This window comes from Fusarium vanettenii (assembly GCF_000151355.1).
Source record: "Fusarium vanettenii 77-13-4 chromosome 2 genomic scaffold NECHAsca_18_chr2_1_0, whole genome shotgun sequence".
Taxonomy (NCBI): Eukaryota; Fungi; Ascomycota; class Sordariomycetes; order Hypocreales; family Nectriaceae; genus Fusarium; species Fusarium vanettenii.
In genome coordinates, this window is record NW_003315867.1 from 2,007,520 (window position 1) to 2,023,930 (window position 16,411).

Genomic DNA, 16,411 nt, shown 5'->3' on the forward strand with positions numbered 1-16,411 from the left:
GGGCCACGACCGACGGACATGCCAAAGCCATCCATACACAACACAGCTGCTGCAAGGCATGCATACAATGCAGCCAAATCATATCATTACGACTCTACGAACATCACGACCATTGCATAATTGGGGCGTGGAGTATTACCGGCATAACAGACCAAAGTGGCATCATCATCGAGGATTCTCAAAGTTTGGGCCAAAGTTTCCACCTGTGTTGGACTAGAAGCCTGCCCGGTCTGGCAGTATTTTCATTTGGAGTATTTGGTTGGGGTTTACCAAAGTTGGGCATATTTGTATTTGAAGTCAAGCAAAATACCACGCCGCAGAAGGCAATATTTCACTCAACCACGAGCACCCCAACCCATCATCAATGGCCTGCCGAACGAGACAGTTGCCGCACGCGGGCAAGCGAGAGAGCGAGCGGCCGAGCAAGGCCAGCAGCATTTCTTGGCTGGAGGAGTGGGGGATGGATGATCAAAAGAGGGGCGTCCGAGTGCAGCTGAGGCCATGGCGATAGGCCGAAGAAGAGCTGGGGGCTGGCTAGTGTCAAGCCTATACCTGCATATTGCTTCAACCTACCTATTATCCGCGGATCTATGTGTCTGCAGTGCAGTGAGACGACGGGGCTTTTGCAAGGTTCGAATGCGGCTGGTGGTCATTGATGCACGCATGCAGGGCAACACCAAAGGAGACGATCAACAAAGCGAGCGCATATGCCCGATGCATGCCAACTCAAGTCTACGCTTTTCGACTCCTCATGACCCTTCATCAGGCTCTCGCCATTGAGTGGTAAGCGAGCGATTGACTTGGAGATCGCCAAGATATTCGATAGCCGAACATAATCACATCACGCAAAAATCCAAGCATTCCCAGATTGAACCAACTGTATTTTTTCTTCATCTCTCGTTCTTCTTTCTTGCGCATCACCTTCGTGAAAAATCAGCGCCTAATTACAAAACAGCACAACAAGCGCTTTTATATTCGACCAGGAGGTTATATAGGGAGGGTGGGAAAAGTGTGGAAGCGGCAAGAGACTCGGCATAATTAACTCAGTGGCCAGATGAGATTCGAATAACGTTTGAGGGCGCCTCAACATTTGATTCGATATACCGAGGGGTGGCGCGAGGAACGTTCAGAGAGGTGGATGCCGAAATGACGAAAGACGGGAGTAAGTGGTGAGGATGGTGGTAGGAAGATTCGAAGATGGCCCCAGCATGGTCGGCATGGGAGAATACCGACGAGCGGAATAGCGGTGTCAGAGAGGCTTACGACTCCTGCTTCTCAGCAATCGAAGTCTCCTTCAGGCCAGAGGTAACTTCCTCGACCTTCTCGCCGTTGGCCTCGGCGGCCTCAAGCTCGGCGATCTCCTTCTTGGCCTTCTCAATGTTCTGCATTCGACATCAGTATACTGGACTCCACATGACTCACTCGGGGGTAAAATGGAGGATACTTACACGCTTGGTCTGGGCCTCCTGGTCGTTCTTCCAGAAGTCGAGCTTGGCGCGAACCTTCTCAGTAACGCCAGGGATGTCCAAAGCACTCATAGGAGGGTCGATACCCATGGCGGCGCAGTCCTCGACAACGGAGGGGGGGACATTGAAGAACTTGGATGAGGCAGCATGACCACCCTTCTTGCCCTTCTTACCCTTCTTGACAGCAGAGAAGTACTCGTCCTCACGGTCCTCCTTGCGGACGAGCTTGGTGCCCTTAAGACCGGCCTCATCGACGCTTCGCTGAGCCTGAGCTCCGAGACCAGTGTCGGCCATCAGGGGACCCTTCTCAACCTTGTGGTTAGGGTCGAGGAACTGGAGAAGGCTGTTGGCGCGACGAATCTCATCAAGGTAGGCAGGGTCGCTGGCATCGCCAAGGCGGCGCTCAGCCTCGGCCTTCTTGCGCTCCTGGATGTGACGCTCGTGCTCAGCCCGCTGCTTCTCGCGGTAACGCTCACGGGCCTCACGCTCGTAGGCCTGGAAAGCCTTCTTCTGGCCGTAGTAGTCGTCCTTGAGCTTGCGGATGGCGGTGTACTTCTCCTGCTGCTCGGCCTGAAGCCTGGTGCGCTCGTCACGGAGGCTCGACAGACCCTTGTAAGCCTCATCCTGCTCGGCCTTGATGGCATCGAGCTCAGTCTGGATCTTGGTGTACTGCTCCGACATGGCCTTTTGCTCGGGGTCATCCATGGTGTCCTTGATCTCCTTGATCTTGGCGCGCAGGTCGTCAATCTGCTTCTGAGAGTCCTCAAACTGGCCAAAGTTCTTGCGAATCTTTCGGAGGCTAGAGATGTCGGAAAGAGCCTTCTTCTCGTCAACCAGCTTCATGGTACCCGAGTTGACCTGCTTGTCAAGAGTGGCGATCTGGCGGTCGACATCCTCGAGGGACTTGTAGGGAACCTTGGCCTTGGCAGTCTTTTGCTCGGCGATCCTGCTGCGAACCTGCTCATCGAGGCGCTTGATCTGGTCGAGCTTGGTGGTGCGGGCGTTCTTGCCTCCGGCCTGCTTCTGGCGAATCTCGTTGGCCTGGGCAATGAGCTCCTGTCGTCGCTTCTGGGTCGGGCTAGGCTGGTCCTTGTTCTTGTTGGGCATGGCAATTTCGATCTTGGCCTTGACAGCAGCCTATAGAGAGTAGAGTGTCAGTCGGTGTAAACCCCTTGGCCAGCACATGAGCCCACAGGTGTGGAACCTGGGCTGATAGGTATAGCCATTGCTCAAGGAAGGAGGGAATTGAGGCCGTACCAGCTGGTCCATGGAAACCTTGTGGTCCTTCTCAGCCTTTGCGAGAGCCTCCTTAAAGGCATTCTCGTCAGGCTTGGTAGGACGGGTATGGGCTTGCTTGTCCGCCGCAGGGGCGGGAGCAGTCGCAGTGTCGGCCATTGTGAAGAAGCGGGTACCAGAGAGGATACGGTGAGGAGCACGGGGAGAAGGTTGAAGCCGGGAGCGAAGCTGCTCGAGATGGCTTTGACTAGCAAGAGTAAAGGTGAAGGCGACGACGACACGTGTTGTCAGAAGGGAAAGTGTCAAAGTAAGAGAGGAGAGAGAAGGCGGGAGGAGGTGGACGAAAAAAAAAGGATATGCCCCCCCAAAGTAGGTAATTAAGGTACCCAAGTCACCTTCTGGACCCGTGTCTGGTTTGAACTTGCGATCAATTTTGAGCACTCGCCGTTGGGGCTCTGGCCCGTGCGTTCACGGGCTGGGCTCAAGCTGTTTTCTTTTTGTCTCTGGGGGCTTGCTCAGGTCCTGCCGGTGTCCTTTTTAGGGGTGTCCCCTCCCCTTGGAGTCGGGTCGTCTCCCCTAGCGTCCACTGGAAGGGAAGCCCCGAGACCACTGAAGGGACTGGACCCGGCCGCTGGACCTGGTCCTCCGGTGCCTGGACGCCGTCTGTCTGGGGCGGACTGACACTGGTGGGCAGGGGTTCGGGGCTGTTCCTTCCACTTTTGACTCTAGGTTAGACTTGGGGGCGTCGTGGCTGGTGCACCCCTACGTTGACGATCCAACTGTGGCGTATCTGTCAATTGCCTGTGGCGTAAATCACATGACCTTATCGGACGCTTGGACCCGCTCAAGGACTTTTTGGACTTTTGCGGCGCCGAAGCATGCAAGGCTGTGAGTGACCGCAGAAACTTTGACTTTTGAAGCCCGCGCGACCGCAAACCAACAATCGTAATCGATCACAACCTTCGCCCTCGAATTTGTATCCTATTCCTTAACATAACACTATGGATATCGATCACGTGCCTACGGATGCCAGGTCCAAGGAGGTCGTCCGGCTCTGGAGAGCGTGGAGGACCGTCCACGAGATGGTCGCGGATCGAGTATGTCTTTGTCTCTGATTGAATGACGGCGCAACACCATTCGCGCGTGTCTTGGTACGCCTTGGAACACACGAGACTAACATCGACTCTAAAGGAATACGAGCTGGCTGAGGAGGAAGTCAAGATCTCGCTCGACCGCTTCCGCGACGAGTACTGCAACCCCGATGGCTCCATCAAGTAAGAAAACAAAGACGTCTCATTCTCGCGATTACAAAAGATACACCGCATACACACAAGGCAGCACAGCTGACATGTCTTCGCAATCATCTAGCCGCGCAAAGCTCCAGTTCTCCGCCCGTCCCAGCGAGTCCATGCTGAGAAAGTTCACCCCCCCAGCCACGGCCGACAAGCCCGACCCAGTCCCGGACTGCGGCCCCATCTGGGTCGAGTTCCTCGCCGACAAGACCTTCGGCGTGAGCCAGATCCGCCAGTTCGCGACGTACGTCATCACCAACCACTACAAGACGGGCATCATGGTCACCCACGTTCCCCTGTCTCCCGCCGCACGCAAGTCGCTCGCCAGCGTCGAGTCCCTAGCCAAGATTGAGTGCTTCCTCGAGGATGACTTGCTTGTCAACATTACCCACCACGAGCTTGTTCCCAAGCACGTCCTGCTCTCCCGAGACGAGAAGACTGCCCTCCTCAAGCGATACCGCCTCAAGGAGACTCAGCTGCCCCGTATCCTGCAGCGAGATCCTGTCGCTCGCTACCTGGGTCTCAAGAGAGGACAGGTCGTAAAGATTATCCGTAACAGTGAAACGGCCGGACGGTATGCCAGTTACCGGTTGTGTGTATAGACGATGAACAAAGGAGGCAATGGGGATGTTATGTTTGCGGAGGTGAGAGGTCTGGTTAGATCAAGGAAGGATGGAGGCGTCAATCAACTGTAATTGAGGTTCTAAAAAGCTGGCGTTTCAGGGGTTTTATGTATGTTGCGCGATGCCGTAGCAAAGCCAATGAAGGATTATCATCTACCTTGAGAGCTGCTATGTGCGATGCCAGTGTTCGAGGACATGGCATCTCTAGCCATAGGCAGCCGTTATCACGCTGATCATGAAACATCAACATAGGCAATACAATAAGAAATATCAATGACACATGTCATCATATGGATCAATATTATCCTACTTGAATGCTCCCAAGAGCCGATAAACAATGTCCTTGTTCCTACCAATTCCATCCAATGTAAAACTTGGCTTTCGCCGGGGTATATATAACCAATCCAATATCCATCAACCCATTCGTCCATTCATCCAGTCTAGTCCAACCGGATGACCCAAAACCAAAAGAAGCCGACGTGAAAAACGTCGGTCGGAATAATAAACCCTAGGTATCAACCATTTGCGTAGGCGCCCAAAGCCCGCGCCTCTCTCATGTGCCTCTGAGATAAAGAAAAGTCATCATGGCATCCATCTTTGCACATTATTACCCCGTCGTGTCATCCACCCCTTTCCGTGAGGATCCTCCCACACCATGCTATAAACGCCAACCGGTTGCCGCTATATCTACTCCAAGAGCGGACCGGGAAAAAAGAATCGTGGTAAAACATATCGCTATCGTCGTAAGGCGTATCGTCGGCCATAGTATAAGTATATCGTAGAAGAGAGAAATCTCCGACCTCATCGTTGGTGGAAGTTGGCTTAACTCAGGAGACCTCCTGGATCCCTGAGCTCCGCCTCGGGCTTCCCGTGAGCGTTATACCGTGTCTCTTGCTGAGACTGGGGTATCGGCTGCAGCTCAGTACCTCCAGACTTGGATTTGGATCGGCCTTGTCTCGTATTAAGAGGGCCAAACATCCCTCCGAGGTCTTGGAGGAGCGCGGTAGAGCCACGGCGGAATCCACCCGTGCTGGCCGGCAATGAGGGCGCAGGAGGAGTGTGCTCTGATGCTGATTCGTCCTTGTTGGAAGAATCGCGGCTGTCGTGACGGAAGCTTCCGCTGCCTTCTCTAGGAGTGTCTAGTAGCCCACCAACATCAAAGAATGAGACTCTTCTTGGTGTAGTACCCGAATCACTCCTTGCCGCGGCGAGAGCGAGAGCATCATGTGGTAACAAAGAGTCGTCGCTTCGCTCTGCATTGCTGCGCTGCCGCTGCGGGAATTGCCAACGTTCAAGGTCTTGGTCGAGTTTCCGGGCAATAGGAGCGGGAGTGTATTGGAAGATGCCGCTATCGCTGTTGTTGTCTGGCTGATCACGTAGGTCGGGCTCAACGGTCATACCAACATCTCGGACCAAGTCCTCGTCACTTCCCCAATGACGGTGCAGAGTTGGACGCCTGGGATGAAGCGAGGGATCCAGGGATTCGGCCACGGAGGTTCGTCGGAACTTTTGCTTCTTCAAGCCTCGGTCCCGCATGAAGGAACCCAAAACTAGTGAGTTAGCCGCGGCCGTAGCAAACAGGAGCTCCACTGAGGCGAGAAGTGATCGGTACTGCTGGCGGCCATCTTCTTGGATAATATGCGGCACTCGGTAAAGAGTGACGCCCACAACGGACAAACTGAGAGAGAAGAGTAGCACAAGCTGGAACTTTCTCTTGAGTGTCATTGAGCTCGTCACAATGATCGGGATCGGGAAAATGACGAGCAGCAGATCCGTCAAAACGTTGCAGACAGCCATGGTAATAAGCTGCACATAGCCCTGGCGACATTGACCACCGGGGTCGGGCAACACCTGCCAGTAGGCGCGGAAAGGTCGGCATTCGATGAGGTCGCTAATGACGACTGCGACAAAGGTGACGGCGAGGATAATTCGGATGGCGTATAGAGAAGTTTGCCATGCTCGTTCCCACGTGGCACGTGTTAATCGGTGGAGAAACTCGAGGATGGCCGTCTTGAGCACCCAGAGACTATTCGAAGAGAGTCAGCATCTAAAACTCGACGTTGGCGCACGGTTAGACGTGGCGGGATGTGGGCAAGGCAAGGGGGTGAGAAAAGGGCGCGCCACATACGTTGCGGCGTAGAAAACCCGGCTGGCCAACACGAGGCCACTTGCGATGGATTTTTGACGTATTTGCTCGTCTGTGAGCTCGACGCCGTCGAATTGAGCATTATTCGTTCCGTAAATGAGGATATAGTGGACGCATGCCATGCGAGCATACAAGGGGATCAAGGCTAATGCCGCGACACGGTCTTCGGTAAAGAGTCGTTCGGTTCGGATGAAGCGACCTGCAAGTCGCAACAGGATAATGAGGGTGCAAAACGAGGTTGCCCACCAGCAGACAAGCAATGTCGGCTTGTCATACTTGAATTCGCGGAGGGCTGGAGGATCCGAGTAGAGCGTCATGGCTACGTCGGCGGTCCGCGCTCGTCGTCCTCCGCGGAGGGCTCGACGAGCGAGGTGAACGAAACGGTTTCGGGCTTATAACTCGATCGGAGGTTGCGGATGGGCCGGCGCTGGAGGCCGAGGATGTGGTACTGTTGGGCCGGCAGTTGGATCTGATACGCCTCGAGGATTCAACTCGACATGAGGCGGCCGGCGATGGCACTTGAGCGGTGGTAGTAACGACACAGGCGATGGATGCATGAAAATAGAGGCCTTCGGTGCGAGATCAAGAGCATCGATAGATCGGTGCACGGACAATGGGGGTTAGGACAAGATTGCCGTCAAGGTCGAGGTCAAAGACTGGGTAGCGAGAGTCGTTGAGGACGCATTCGCGAAGATGGTCGATCCGGGATGGTCAACTTGATTCTGCGAGTGGCAAGGGGCCAAGGTGATGGTTCGCGCCGGTCAATCGTCTCGCGGTCGGTCAAGGAGTGAGGCAGAAGGCTGTAGACAAGGCTCAAGAGGATGTCAAAGAAGAATGAATGTAGGAGAGAGTTGAGAGGGTGAGATAAGAGATGAGTGGGAGTGTCCAAGAGTGGATGCGGACAAGGTGCGGCTGGTCCCCAAGATATTGCGGAGGCGAGGAGTGTGGGCGAATCGACTCGACCCGGTTGTCTATCCGGAGGGCACAGTAGCGTCGACGGTCGAGTCCTCGAGTTGCACACAGACGACAACGCCCGTCACCCAAGACCTGGAGCCCCGTCCGTCATCTGTGGCCCTGTGCTGCAGGCTCTGGAGAGGGTGTCTTGGGCGTTGGGTTGGCCACCACCCACTGACTGGGCCTGTGGGGAGGGCCAAGGATGGGGAGTGAGAGGCCAGGGCATCCAAGAGCAACCCATCCATTGCCTCTGCTCCGTGCTCCACCGGGACTAGACCAACGAGTCCTGGTGAAGATATTGTTGGCTTAGCGCGCTTGGGGTCTTGGGGTCGCGGGACTCGCACGACCTGGGGGCACGCTACTTTGGTGATTCGGCGGCTCGCTCAGCCATGAGGCGTTGCGTTGACACGACCGTCGACGGTGAGCAGCAGGCAAAGAGCGAACAAAAGCCACCTTTGCTGCGAGGATCGGATCAGGAGATGTCCCAAGACACGGCATCCGTGTCTAGACATTGACGGTCTGCACATCCCCAGCATAGCCTGCCTAGTCAGGAAAAAGATAAGCTCGGTGACCCGGAAGTCTAAAGAACCTTCAAAGATAGCTAGGCTCACTCTTCACACCGACATGTGTCTGATTGAACAACACTGGCGGCGGCTGTTGGAGCCGCGCGGTCCTAGGACATAGTACAGCAATGAATACATAGACACTTGCAAGATAATCACAACAGCCACTGGAGTCCTTTAGCTTCAGCAGGTCAAGTTGACGAAAACCAAACCTCGGGCAGGGGCCGGGGACCTGTCAACGAGGGGGGGCAGGGCGAAGCGACGTGGGCGTTCTAGCTATGGTCTTGGACTACCGTAGCGCCATTTACTTGAAGAAACCGTTGCGTTGAAGAGATCTCGGCGCCATGTCGATCACATTCCGCGCGTCAAAGTGTGTCTCTGCGCCAAGTGAGACTGGCACCCAAATTGCTGTGGAATCAAGAGTGCCGACAGCACGGTTTGACTGACGCTGGAAGCTCGTGGCCCCCATCTTTTCAGGGTTTCCCTCTGCTGCTTCAAATTTGAACGGGGGTTACTGATTGCAGCTCTGGGCGCAGGCGACAGGGCGAGTCAGGCCTGGTGAGGGTCCGGGGTACCTGGAACGGGTCATGCAGATACCCAAACGCCGTTTGGAGAGGAGAGGGAAACTGGTGATTTGCCACTCAACCCTCTTGTACCAGGCAATGTACCTGATAGCTGCCCCGTTGTGGCTGCCTCTCGGTGGGCGGTGCGGTTCCGTAGCCGACCCCCCGGATGCCGAGAGATAGTAATGACCGGGGCCTGAGTTTTCAATCGCCGGGGATTGGCCGACTCGAGATCCGTCACTGAGGCCTTTTGCTTGGGCTGGACCAGGATGGCTGAGATGCTGCACCGATAACTGAGGGAATCTTGTAGGCTTCTTCACCTGTCAAGGCGGAAGTGGCCGATGGCTGTTGGAGTGCGCCGGAAAATTGATTATCATGTCTGGTGTTCCGAGAGACTGCCGCGGTGAATTTCGAGGTTTCGCTATCCCATTCGGTTCGAGCATCAGATGAGCTTTTTCTTTTTGGGTTTTTGTTTGCGTAGTCTCGGCAAGGCTGGGCTATCGCGTGCCATGTTACGCCGTCAGACTTGGCCATATGGTTTGTTACAGTACTCCGTATCTATCTCTTCTGTTGCTTGTCAGCCGTCGTTGGACAACGATGTCTTTCATCATGGTTCACGGCTTGAAACTTGTCCTAGCCTTCCAACACAGGCGACGGTGGGGGGAATGCCCGTTTGCTGGTTCGATGGCTTGAGATGGCTAGAACAAAGACACTGCCAGAAATCAAGCGTCCAATGCGAGGCGGGCATTCCCCCCAGGTCCAAACGTGCAGCAGGGATCCCTTCAACAGGGCCCATTACATCACGCGACAATGTCGTACTGCCCGCCTCTGAATGTGAGCCAAGCAGACAGCCCAGTTTCTTTTCCCTGGTTAACGTCGTACCTTGATCCTTTGGGATTCATCCAAGTTGCCCTGAGCAAGCCCGGTCCCTTGATTGAGCAACTCGTCTCGGCTGTCATGTCCCAGAAGCGCCTCCAAGCCGTACCGCGTATGCTCCCGAGTGGCTGCTCCAGACGTCACCCGCCCCCCGTCCAACCGTTCTGCTGGGACTGATCTGCTGGGTGGGAGCTTGTTCTATCGGTAACAGGTGGGAGCTTAAAGAGGATGTTGTTTGGAGGGAGAATGATTGATTGTGCAAGTTGGGATAGACCATATTGAGTTCTCCTTGAAACGGGCAGGTCCTCTCGTTGCTCCTTCCATCACCAACATCGAAACTTGGTACCTGAGTTTTTAGGAAACACACCCTCCAGAAACAGAAGTAGCAGCAGCATCAACGCCTCATCCCACAATGACCCCTTCACACGACATGTCGAAAAACGATCCTAACGAGGGTCTTGGATTCTTACGTATCACCACTTAATCATAGCTTCCCGCCCAAATGGGTTTTCGCCCCTCTCTTATCTGCGCCCATCTCCACACCTCACGATGCACGCATCTGTCCTATCTCTTGGGTGGATTCCTTGGGCTGCACCTGATGGCGATTCACCTGCGGCCTGTCTGTGCCTGGACTGCGCTTGTGCCTCGTCTCCATCGTTCCCGTCGACTGGCGCCCGCAGCGCAGAGAGCTACCGTTTGATCAAGAAGCCAAGCACATGCGATGCGACTCCCAACAATGATCCTAGGTGTGGTTTTGGTCTGATATCAAGTCAGGGGGTCATATCAGACCTGCCACAGCTCCAATCTCTACCCGTGCCAAGCCTTTCCGCTACTGGCCGAGAAGCCGTGCTCGTGTCGATTAACAGAGTTCAGGCTTTCCAGTGCTCCGTACGTCGCTACACAGGTGATGCCCTCAGCCCTGGAAGTTTACCCTCCAAACGAATTCGAGGGGATCGCTGCGCGGCCCGATTCCGTTCTACAGCACGCACCCAGGTTGCGCTCAGGCTCAGGCTCATACATCTCGGTTCCATGTTCGCTGGGTCTTTGCACCAAACACCTGGGACTACGACGCAGGGTGTCTTTGTGACACGATCACCGGCTCGTTCACGTATTCATTCTGCCTCGTCTCGTCGTGCCGCCTCCCCAAACCCCAGCCGAGGCAGAGGAGGGGCATGCGCGTACTCGTGATGCTCATGTCCCGTCCCGTCCATCCCATCCCATCAGCCACATGTCCTTGCTACCTTCGGCGCGTCTACGGTCCCCAAAAGAGCCAGGCACATGGCTAGCGAATTCCACCTTGTCCGCTCCCTGTTGCACAATCCTCTACGGAGTTTTGTGCCCTGGTCCGCCACGCCTCTGCATGGTGGTCTACGATGCCGGCATTTCGACCATGTCAGTTGGTGACCGCCCTCTGGTCAAGGCTCGAATTCAAGGCTCGTTGCCATCTTGCTCTCAGACATTCATTCATTGGCCAGCGGACGCGAGGTGGAGAGCAATGTCGACCCCTTAACTCTGAATATTATTGAAGGCTGGATGGAGGTTTCGCCATTATGATAGGCCTGGCGACTGGGTTACCATCCTGTCCACTAGTTCGACGATATTCAGCATCTGGAAGCTTTCTAGACCAACGCCATCTCAGCCTCCGGAAGCTTTTTTCCTGCTTTGGCTTCTCAGCTCAGCCGAGCGATCCGTCGCAGATAAACAACTCCTTTCGCATTGCCTCGCCATGTCACCGTCCCCCACGACATGATTCATGCCTTTGCCTAGCTTGGCAGCTGGGCTTCTACAAACTTTCCCTCCCCGCGTCCTCTTTGCTCATGGCCGCCACCTTATTGCGTGCGCAACGGTCGTCCAGGGATAATTAGCTTGTCATGCAACACACTAGCGAAGCGATGGAGCAGCAGATGGCTTGGCCAGGCTTGGCTAGAACATGACTAGAAACACGACGAAAACTCAAACCAGATTGCCATGGACCCGATACCGGGACGTCTTGACTGACTCGATCAGCTTCAGGAGACACGAACAAACACCCACAACCCGGTTCCCAACAAGTGTTGATAAGTCGTCGATATCAGTCTGGCTTGGCTAGCGGCCTCGTGGCTTTGCTCTACCCCAATCTCCCCACAAGCCACCGTCCAACATATCCGTCATCACTGGATGTCCTGTCACCCTGTCCTAGGCCCGATGATCGTCGTCACGTTTAGGCTTACTTGCAGATTCGTGTGGCTGTCGTCGTATCACTCACCTTCCTCTCTCGGACACAGCGTCTCATAGACCCTTACAACCCGTGAACCGTGCGAGGCTGACACTTGTTGGACGTCACTGTTGCGATCGGTAGATACCGGATTTCCAGCGGCAGCTGTGATCTTCTAACCCCCGTGACGGCGGGTCGATCAGGGACCATACTCTGCGTTGTGTTGCTGCAAGGCCGACATCCTTCGACTTGTTCAACAAAACCCTCAGCTGCCATGCCGGGCCATGATCTACAAGCACGCTAGACCAACCGCAGCTCTTCCATGGCCGTCTTGATCTGCTCCTTTCCAGCCCGGCCCCAATCCACACCCTTCAGCCTCTCGCCAACCTCTTCCTCATCCCCAACGAGACCCCAGAGCCCATCCACCACCATGCTCCTGACTTTGGGCCAGGGATGATACAACAGTGCACCTAGCCGTTTCCTAGCCTCCTGCACGCCTGCATCCGCACCCTCCTGGTCACCCATGGATGCCACGCCGCTGTAGACCCTGATAACTGCCTCGAGCTTGCGCACGTTGCCTGTCTTGTAGCCAGCCTTTTGGGTCTGCAGGCATAGACTGCGAAGATTGACGCCACTGCCCTGGAAGAGCTTCACATGGAAGAGGAAGGCAGTAATCTCGAGGGTTGGTACAATGACTCTGTCCTGCCCCTGACGGGTCTTGAGATTCTGAAGCAGCGCCTGGCAGACGAGCTCGAGGTTCTCCTGACTGGTCTCACAGAAGTCGCAGAGTGCGGCTCGGCTAGCGATGACCAGATCTTCGTTACCCGTATCGGCCGATGTAACGAACCCAGCCATGAGCTCAGTCATCCATGCGCTTAGGTCTGCCTCGGCCACATCGTGAAGGAGGGGTCGAAGACGGTCTCCAACGTGAAGGTTCAATAGGTTCTGAAAGTAAGTCTTTGAAGAGAATGTGAGTTCGCGGAATTTAGTAGCATCCCTAGAACGGTGTTAGTAGACTGCTGTAGGAACCATCTCACTCCATGAACATACTCTTCTTTTAGGACCAGTGCAATGACAGCCTGGGCTTCCGGACGAACGCGGTCAAGCTTCTCCGCAGAGAGACGAAGAGTGCTGAAGAAGAGGGACCGAACAGAATCACCTGTCCATTCAACTACCCCGTCCAGATTGGACCATAGAGCTCTAACTGCTTTCAGAGCTTGAACACGGACATGCGAGCCAACATCTCCCCGAGCATTGGTAGTGTAATCATTGAGTCCCTCGGCAATGAGATCGAGGAAAATCATGGGCTTATCTCGAAGAACGCGGCTCTGTGTGAGGCTCTGCAGGATGGCAACCCTCGATTCGACCTCTGTGTCCCACTCCCAACGCTCCAGTAGTGCCTTGGAGGCGACATCCTCGGATAGCTCGGCTAATGGCTGCGCAATGGTGAGGGCATGGAAGTAGCCATTGCCATGCACTGTAGTTCGGCTTGTAGGGCGGCGCTTGACCGTCTCAGCCCATTCATCCAGAATCGCCTTGCGTTCTATTGGACCACTAAATATCAGAAGAACAAGGGATGCGGCAGCGGCGGGTTCAACAGTTTCTTGCTCGTTGCGGTTGAGCCAAGTTGGAATAATAGATCGTAGTGAGGAGGTGAGCCGCAACACATGCTCGTCCGCAGTGCTATCACGCGAGTCGAGTGCAGAAACAAGACTCAGATAACTAGACGAGTTATCGGGATGAAGAAGCTCTTGGCCAGGGCGAAGAGCTTCTTCCGACTTGATGCCCAGAAGTGCCACCTGAAGTATCGGCAACGTCGAGACAACGAGACGACTGGCAGCCTCAGCTAGTAGTTCTGGTTTGCGGTAAGCTGTTGACTGCAGGTCCTCCAACACGGTTGAAACTGTCGAGAGAATTTGATGAATCAGTGACGAGTCAAGGTTCACTGTGCCTGTGGCAGCCAAGGCAGGAAACTTGTCCAAGACTGCGGCGAAGCACAGTAGAAGACCATGTCGCTCTTCAACCTGGCGAACTTGAAGGGTCTTGAGATGATCGGTGACAAGCCGAATTGAATCCCTGAAGCGAGCAAGGGGGTCATCGGACTTGGTGTCGGACAATTCAAAGGTTACAACACCAAATGCTGTGCCAGAAACACGTCTGGAAAGGGCATCAAGGTCACCGATTCCTCTCCACCCAAGCAGAGTATCAATGATGGCCTCGCCATACTGGTTTGACAACCGGGTCGCATTCACGGCCACCTCCTCAACTGCCCTTGAGCGTCGCGCAACAGCGTGGTAATCAACAGTCTGGACGACCCAGATACCCTGATTCACTGTATCCGGGTGTCTTCCGACCAGCTCTTGCAGAGCTGCTGATGCACCACGTCTGATATTTCCAGCAGGATCCAGAGACGCGGTTACCACAAGCTCGGTTCCAAGGACTTGAAGGATTGAGCTTGTGGCAGGGTGCGCCTTGGCGGCAAAGACAGACTGAGTCGGGATTGCGAGGAGCTCATCGGTTGCGTATCGGCGGGCGAGTGCCCAGATGCCGAAACATGCTGCGTCTCGCACGTTGGCGCCAATACTACCACCAGACATGCTCCTCTGCTCAAAAGATAGGCCTAGAAGAAGGGCATGGACAATGTCCGAGAGTTGTTCAGCCGGTGGAGATCGTCGATAGAGTAGGTGAGAAAGTGTAAGCATGAGACCATGCCATTCAAGGTTGTTGACAGCAGAAAGGTCTCTGACTGGCTTGCCTCCCGCTGGTCTAGTCCAGAGAACGTTTCGGTTAAGTGATTCAAGAACGGCTTCGACAACTTGAGAGGCCATTTCAGGGTCCAGCTTCAAAGTGATGATGCTCAGAGACTTGCTCGCTGCGAATCTCACTGGTGTGTCGTTGTCAGCTACACAGTCGAGGAAATACCCAATCGCCGTCTCTGTGATCTCAGTGCTGGCCATATCCTGGGGTGTCTGGCGGAGCAGAAGCACGACAACGGATCGGATGACCTTGAGGATCATTTTCCTTGCCAGGGCAAAGGAAACAATGGTTTTTGAGAGCTCGTTTTCGCCGGTGGCTATAGCGTGGATAGCATAGAAGATGGATGACAAGTAGGGGTTCATGTCGGAAGTATCTGACGACGAGCGCAGTACTCCAGCAAGAAAGGACAAGATTCCGAGGTAAAAATAAGTTGTCTGCGGAGACCGGTCCTTCTGCACGCGTAGAGATGCCAGGGACCAGTTGACAAGGCTCTCCAGGACTCCGAGTTGCTGCATATCGCGTCGTGTGGCCATCCTAACCAGGAGGGCCTTTGCAGCATCTCTCTCCTTTCCCGGTGTACCGATGTACTTGATGGCCAGAGGGATCATCCGGACAGTAATGGCGGGAAGGTTGTCAGGCCAAACCATACCCGGGATTTCCGGTGCCGTGATATCTTGCAAGTCAACCGAGGAGATGGTTGAAAGGTCAAAAGGTGCCAGTAAAAGGTGAGAAAGCCAAAGAAGAACAACATAGCGCTCCTCCCATGACCACTTTCCAAGAGAATCCTCATCTGCCGATGCCTGCTCCGACTCCTCGATAGCAAGGAGCAGCAGTTCAAGGTACTTGGCCTCGACGTTGAGGAAGCGAACAATGACCTTTTCGCCACGAATCTTGCAAAAAGTATACAAAATCTTGCAGATTGCAAATTCTACAGATACCAACAGCTTGGAACGAGACGAGAGCGTCTTTCCACGGTGACGTGTCTGCAGATGCTTGAGGAACGCCTCCGCGAGGAGGGGAATCCACTTGGGCAGATACGGATCCAGCAACTGAGGAAGTTCCTGGAAGGGGTCCAGAAGCTGTATAGAAGCGTCAGACAGGTTTTAGTCAGTTATGGAAGGGTCTTACAGCTGAAGTCAGGCGAAACGTCTCCTTTGCGCGCACCCGCGAGCGGACTCGAGTGCCGCCGTGGCCATCCGGCTTCCAGAGAAACTGGGGCAGGGAGCGGTCAAAGTCGCTGAGAAGATCGGCCGAGATCTTCTGCAGCTTGATGTCAATGTCGGCTTCTGGTGCGTCCATTGTCGTATCCACGCCGCAAAGGGGCGAGTTTGTGTTTTCTCTCTGTGGTTGTGAGAGAGTATGTGCAGCTCAGGATGTGTTCCTGACTGAGTTGGAGCTTCTAGGCACCAAGGGAAATGTGATGCTGGAGAAGCGGGTCCAAGGCGTGATGATTGATAATTGTTCAGCAAACAATCCAATTCAACGTGTTATCTTAACAAATCTGGATTGGGTAGCGTAATCTCTGAGAAGCTTTGTTTCGTATAAATATTAATCATATTTAAGAATGCAATGAACCGCTGTTCATAAGGTGGTGGTGGTTGATTGTACAGTGCATGTAGAGGCCAACACTGTAGCTACCTACCCGGGACACCAGGTCTCTAACACCAGGCTTCCAAATTATCCCCTTTAACATTACCATTAAAACTGTTGCCTTGTGTAATATCTCTTTGCTGATATGTTA

The 16,411-nt window shown here is 54.4% G+C and overlaps 4 protein-coding genes across 4 annotated transcripts; 1 reads left to right on the forward strand and 3 right to left on the reverse strand.

The window, feature by feature from the left end:
• Positions 1–55: 55 nt before the first annotated feature.
• Positions 56–2,861, reverse strand: NECHADRAFT_99232 (uncharacterized protein; the record flags this gene model as incomplete). Its single annotated transcript, XM_003046545.1, has 3 exons — positions 56–1,382; positions 1,449–2,603; positions 2,724–2,861. 3 exons carry the CDS (start codon positions 2,859–2,861, stop codon positions 1,260–1,262), a joined length of 1,416 nt encoding a protein of 471 aa, XP_003046591.1. The 3' UTR covers positions 56–1,259.
• Positions 2,862–3,703: 842 nt separating this feature from the next.
• On the forward strand, positions 3,704–4,596 carry NECHADRAFT_76443 (uncharacterized protein; the record flags this gene model as incomplete). Its single annotated transcript, XM_003045977.1, has 3 exons — positions 3,704–3,799; positions 3,894–3,976; positions 4,071–4,596. 3 exons carry the CDS (start codon positions 3,704–3,706, stop codon positions 4,594–4,596), a joined length of 705 nt encoding a protein of 234 aa, XP_003046023.1.
• An 843-nt stretch (positions 4,597–5,439) lies between these two features.
• NECHADRAFT_32408 (uncharacterized protein) lies at positions 5,440–7,080 on the reverse strand (the record flags this gene model as incomplete). The annotated part of the gene is made up of 2 exons (XM_003046546.1): positions 5,440–6,643; positions 6,746–7,080. 2 exons carry the CDS (start codon positions 7,078–7,080, stop codon positions 5,440–5,442), a joined length of 1,539 nt encoding a protein of 512 aa, XP_003046592.1.
• Positions 7,081–12,213: 5,133 nt separating this feature from the next.
• Positions 12,214–15,969, reverse strand: NECHADRAFT_66440 (uncharacterized protein; the record flags this gene model as incomplete). The annotated part of the gene is made up of 3 exons (XM_003046547.1): positions 12,214–12,910; positions 12,964–15,749; positions 15,799–15,969. 3 exons carry the CDS (start codon positions 15,967–15,969, stop codon positions 12,214–12,216), a joined length of 3,654 nt encoding a protein of 1,217 aa, XP_003046593.1.
• Between the last annotated feature and the right edge of the window lie 442 nt (positions 15,970–16,411).